This window comes from Octopus bimaculoides, chromosome 20 (genome assembly GCF_001194135.2).
Source record: "Octopus bimaculoides isolate UCB-OBI-ISO-001 chromosome 20, ASM119413v2, whole genome shotgun sequence".
NCBI classification, from domain to species: Eukaryota; Metazoa; Mollusca; class Cephalopoda; order Octopoda; family Octopodidae; genus Octopus; species Octopus bimaculoides.
Window position 1 is genome coordinate 6,395,553 of NC_069000.1, and position 5,292 is coordinate 6,400,844.

Below are 5,292 nucleotides of genomic sequence, written 5' to 3' on the forward strand. Positions count from 1 at the left end.
AAAATTAAAAGAAGAGTCCCGTTTGTTATCTAATGAACAATGTTTTGACACATCTTGTTTCACTGGATGACAATGGGACTCTTCTTTTAATTTTACTCTGTTATTATTATTATTATTATTAATAATATATGAAGGATTGAGATGACTCCTCCAGAAGATATAGAGTCAAAATTAAAAGAAGAGTCCCGTTTGTTATCTAATGAACAATGTTTTGACATCTCTTGTGTCACTGGATGACAATGGCAGTCTTCTTTTAATTTTTACTCTTTTATTATTATCATTATTATTATTATTATTATTATTATTATTATTATTATTATTAATATATGAAGGATTGAGATAACTCCTCAAGAAGATATAGAGTCAAAATTAAAAGAAGAGTCCCGTTTGTTATCTAATAAATGGTGTTTTGACATCTTGTGTGTCACTAGATGACAATGGCACTCTTCTTTTAATTTTTACTCTGTTGTTATTATTATTATTATTATTATTATTATTATTATTATTACTAATATAATACCCAAAGTTTTCAAAAAGTTTTCATCATTCTGAACACAGCTAAGGAGGTCTTGTGCAACTGAAACCCGAATGTCGTTTTGCTCAGCTGAAAGCAGTTTTGGTACAAACTTGGCAGACACGCGTCTCATACCCAAATCCTTAGTGATAATGAACTGAACTAAACCGTAACTAATCTGCACATCCTCTGATAACTCACGGATGGTGATTCGACGATTTCTCCTCATAGCTGCCTGCACATCTGCAATGTCTTTCTCAGTTCAGCTGGTTGCAGGTCTCCCAGAACATTCCTCAATATTGACATGTTTTTGACCTCGTTGGAAACATCTGAACCACTTGTACACTTGTGTGCGGCTCATACACCCTTCTCTATGCAACTTTGCATAGGCCTCTGGGAAGGTATCGCCATGACAACTTTCTCTGTCATGGTCAATGAAACAATCACATGCTACACACGTTCCTTCCAAGCACTGCTGTGAACAGCAGAAGTGAGGGAGAACGTTAAAACTTAGTGCGCATGCACAGCAGAGATGAAAGCCAATCTTTGCCAAATGGCTTTACTGTGTGTACTTCAGCTTCGTTACTATGGCAACAGTTCAGATACTTATTGATGAGACCTCATATGTATATAAATATATATATTTAGTAAGTGAGAAAATGTATGGTAAATAAACAAACGACATAATGTATACTGAGTGTACAACTGGACAGGAGATAACAAACACAAAAGTTCCCTAATTCTTCATCAGTTATCAACCAATTGTTAACACTCAGTTTCACACCTTTAATGACCTTATATATATGTATGTATGTATATATTCTTTTATTTCTGTGAACAAATATAATATACATGAATGTGTAGATTCGTTTATATTTCTATACATAAATACTCACACACACACACACGCAGAGAAACATCAATTATTCTCATTGAAGATTTTCAACTTTGCTTCAAGGAGGTTAGTGTCAGTGCTAGGAAACGAACTGCCAACCTGTCACCTCATTACCTGGTGACATATCATATATATGTATGTATATACACACTGTATGTATATATAAACACACACACACACATATATAAGAAGAGTTTTTTCCTTCCGTCATCTCTGATTTCTCTGTTCTTTCTGTGACACACATCACAAATACCATGATACAAAACCATTTAACTGTCACACATCTCTTTTGTCCATACGATAATTGCAGGCGTCATGCGCTTGCCAAGAACATGGCCATCACTGTTAAACATCAGGTTACGGCAGAAGTGTGCTGCTGGATGATTTTCGTATTGGTTCTGTTGGTCGGAAACAGCTCTCTCCTGGTTCTTCGTATAGTAAATCTACAAGTGAGGTAAAAAAAAAAAAAAAAAAAATATTCTTAGTTTCCAAATATAAGATTTTCTATTTGAACATTTATCATACATTGTTAGTTTACATCATTAGCAGTTTAAAAACTTTGAGAGAACGTGAAATAATTTGTTTATAATGGTGGAGCCCAAAGTACATTAGGCTATAGAAAATTGTTTCTAATTTTCAGCACTAGGCCAGTAACTTTGCAAGCGGGGTAAAGGGGTCTAGTCGATTACATCAACCCCAGTACTTGATCTGTACTCTGTTTATCGACCCCAAGGGTGAAGTGAGTTTCAGCAGCATTTGAACTCAGAACATAAGGCTGGAAGAAATTCCATTAACCATTTTCTCCAACACTAACAATTCTGCCATTTTGCCACCATAAAGCTTTAAATAATAACATCTAAATATTCTTCTACTTGTTATAGTCATTTGATTGTGGTCATGCTGGAGCACCACCTTGAATGGCTTTTAGTCAAAGAAATCAACCCCAGAACTTAATTTTTTTAAAGCCTAGTACTTATTCTATTGGTCTCTTTTGCCGAACTGCTAAGTAACGGGGATGTAAACACCAACACCACTTGTTAAGCAGTGGTGGGGGACAAAGACACACACACACAACAGGCTTCTTTCAGTTTCCATCTACCAAATTCACTCAAAAGGCTTTGGTTGGCCCAAGGCTATAGTAGAAGACACTTGCCCAAGGTGCCACACAGTGGAGCTAAACCCGGAACTATTGAGTAAAAAAGTAGTTGAAAGCTGTTTCTATTTTTTCTCTCTAATATTTACACACTGTTATTTATAACATATGTAACAATTCCCACCATTATAAACAAATTATTTCTGGCCTTTTTCGTTCTGGTTTTAATAGACATGTCATTATTTCACTGAAATTTTAAACAGTTGAAGAGAAAATTTTTATATTGAAAAACGCTTTTCATGTTTGATACTGGTGTTAATGTCTTTCACTAAATCACTAATTAATACACACACATCATCATCATCATCATCATCATCATTTAACATCTGTTTTCCTCACTGGACTGCTTGACAGGAACTGGCAAGCCAGAGGATTTCACCTAGCTCTACATGTGTGTATGTGTGTACAAACATGTGGGTGAGTATATATGTACATATATGTATGTATATGTGTGCATATATATATATATATGTGTGTGTGTGTGTGTGTATGTTTCTTTAAACTCATTACTATTCTTTCATTTGTTTCAGTCATTTGACTGTGGCCATGCTGGAGCACTGCCTTTAGTCGAACAAATCGACCCCAGGACTTATTCTTTGGAAATGTTAGGAAATCTCACAAATGAAATTGTTGATGATAAATGTACCAACCTTCTGACTTGTCTTCACTGCAGTTTTCATCTACCAATTCTAAATAATCTACAAAAGAAGAAAAATAGAAAACAATTAAACCAAGATATAACCAACTTGTATCGATGGAGGTCACTGAGGTTGTGCTTTGTCCACTTCACCTATAAAGAACAGTGAAGGGGCCGAGATGGCTCAGTGGTTAGGGCATTCAGCTCACGATTGTAAAGTCGTGAGTTCAATTCCCGGTGACACGTTGTGTCCTTGAGCAAGACACTTTATTTCACGTTGCTCCAGTCCAGAAGAAGACAGGCTGTGAAACAACAGACACAGATATAACTGCTTTCGGGCCACAAAGGGTAACAGACCTAAATATGTGATACCCAGCACTTCAGTGCTTTTAGCAGGGTTCAGTGTTTTGTAAGTATTCAGGGCAGATATCTAGTCAGAGTTGGGGAGGGCAACTCAGTGTCCTGATACATTATTTCCTCCTGCAGCAGTAGTAACCCTCTGAGGTCCTTCCTGGTATTAGTCCCAGTCTCCGAGATCCTAATAAAGGCCACCCCCACCCCCACTGATCTCCCCATCTCACTGTGCCATGAAAAAGACAAGTACTACAGTACATACCAGCATGTGTTGTAGAAGTATTAACATAGGGGTGTTCACTGGTCACTTTAGATTTTCCTGGGATATTTGGTAATCTACTGTTTTTTGCTCGAGTTGGTAAGGGGCCCTCTCCCTGAGCAGTAGCAGCAGCAGCTGGATTAGGTGTTCTTTTGGAAGATTGGCTGACTTTTACTGTTACTTGAGGGTGGATTCTGTCTTCAGAACGTGACAATGCAGACAGTGGCAGGTTTGGCAGTCTTAAAACACAGAAAACATATTGGTAAATGTGAGTGTGTATATATATATATATATATATATACCTGTTATTCTGTATATATTTGTATACATATATATGATATTATAATATATACATAGAGTGAGAGCGAGAGATAGGTAGACAGATAATAATATGTATATGTGTGTGTATGAATACATACACACACACATATATATATCTATACATATATACAGGAGACGTCTACATGGTTACACAGAGATGTACAGACACAGAAGATATTTTAGTAAAACAAATCTTTTCAAACGGTAAACTTGACCGTTTATATTGTTAAGTAGAACAGCCATTACATCAATTACTAAGACACAGTGAAGTAAAACAAAGCTGGAGAGAGAGAGAGAGAGAGAGAGAGAGAGAGAGAGAGAGAGAGAGAGAGCATTACATTTAGGCATCTGAACTGAACGATGTGTGAGTGGGCAGGAATTCGACAGCTGAGTCTTCTATTTTATGATGTTTATCATTGTTCATTAATTAAAAACATTTTTACTTACCGTCTTTTGCAGCTTCCTATGAAATAGAAAAAAAGTCAAGGTGAAATTATTTTGAATAACTGAACTTTGCAATGATGATAATAATAATAATATTAATAATAATAATAATAATAATAATAATAATCCTTTCTACTATATGCACAAGGCCTGAAATTTTGGAGGAGTTGAAAGTCAGTTACATCAGCTCCAATCCTAGACTCGCTTCTTGATTTATCGACCGCAAAAGGACAAAAGACAAAGTCAACCTTGGTGGTATTTGAATTCAGAACAATAATTAATAATAATAATAATAATAATAATAATAATAATAATAATAATAATAATAATAATCCTTTCTACTATTGGCACAAGGCCTGGATTTTTGTGGGGTAGGAGGACAATCAATTACATCTACCCTTAGTACTTGACTGTTACTTAATTGATTGAACCCAGAACCATGTGGTTGGGAAGCAAGCTTCTTACCACACAGCCACTATTGCATGAAACGTTTGAAAAAAAAAATAGATCTCTGAATCTGTTGTACTTACGAGACTTGCAGGGAATGGTGCGGTAAATGTAATGCAGAACGAGTATCAGCAGAACGGAGAGAAGCAAGAATATCAGAATGCAGAAAATGAGCAAAGCATTTAATATTGGGGCAGCAGTGACATCTCCATGAACTTCAGCTGGGGCAGGTACAACTGTGCGAAGGAAATGGAAAGAAAACTATTTG

General features: G+C 36.0%; 1 protein-coding gene across 1 annotated transcript in view; it reads right to left on the reverse strand.

Moving 5' to 3' along the window:
* Positions 1-1,324: 1,324 nt before the first annotated feature.
* The window catches only part of LOC106881087 (uncharacterized), a 14,973-nt gene continuing 11,005 nt past the window's right edge, over positions 1,325-5,292 (reverse strand). The window contains exons 5-9 of the mRNA XM_014931309.2: positions 5,108-5,260; positions 4,581-4,596; positions 3,816-4,051; positions 3,213-3,260; positions 1,325-1,852 (exon numbers count right to left, since the gene is read on the reverse strand). Coding sequence (XP_014786795.1) covers positions 1,767-1,852; positions 3,213-3,260; positions 3,816-4,051; positions 4,581-4,596; positions 5,108-5,260 — 539 coding nt within the window. The 3' untranslated portion in view covers positions 1,325-1,766. The remainder of the gene's footprint in view (positions 1,853-3,212; positions 3,261-3,815; positions 4,052-4,580; positions 4,597-5,107; positions 5,261-5,292) is intronic.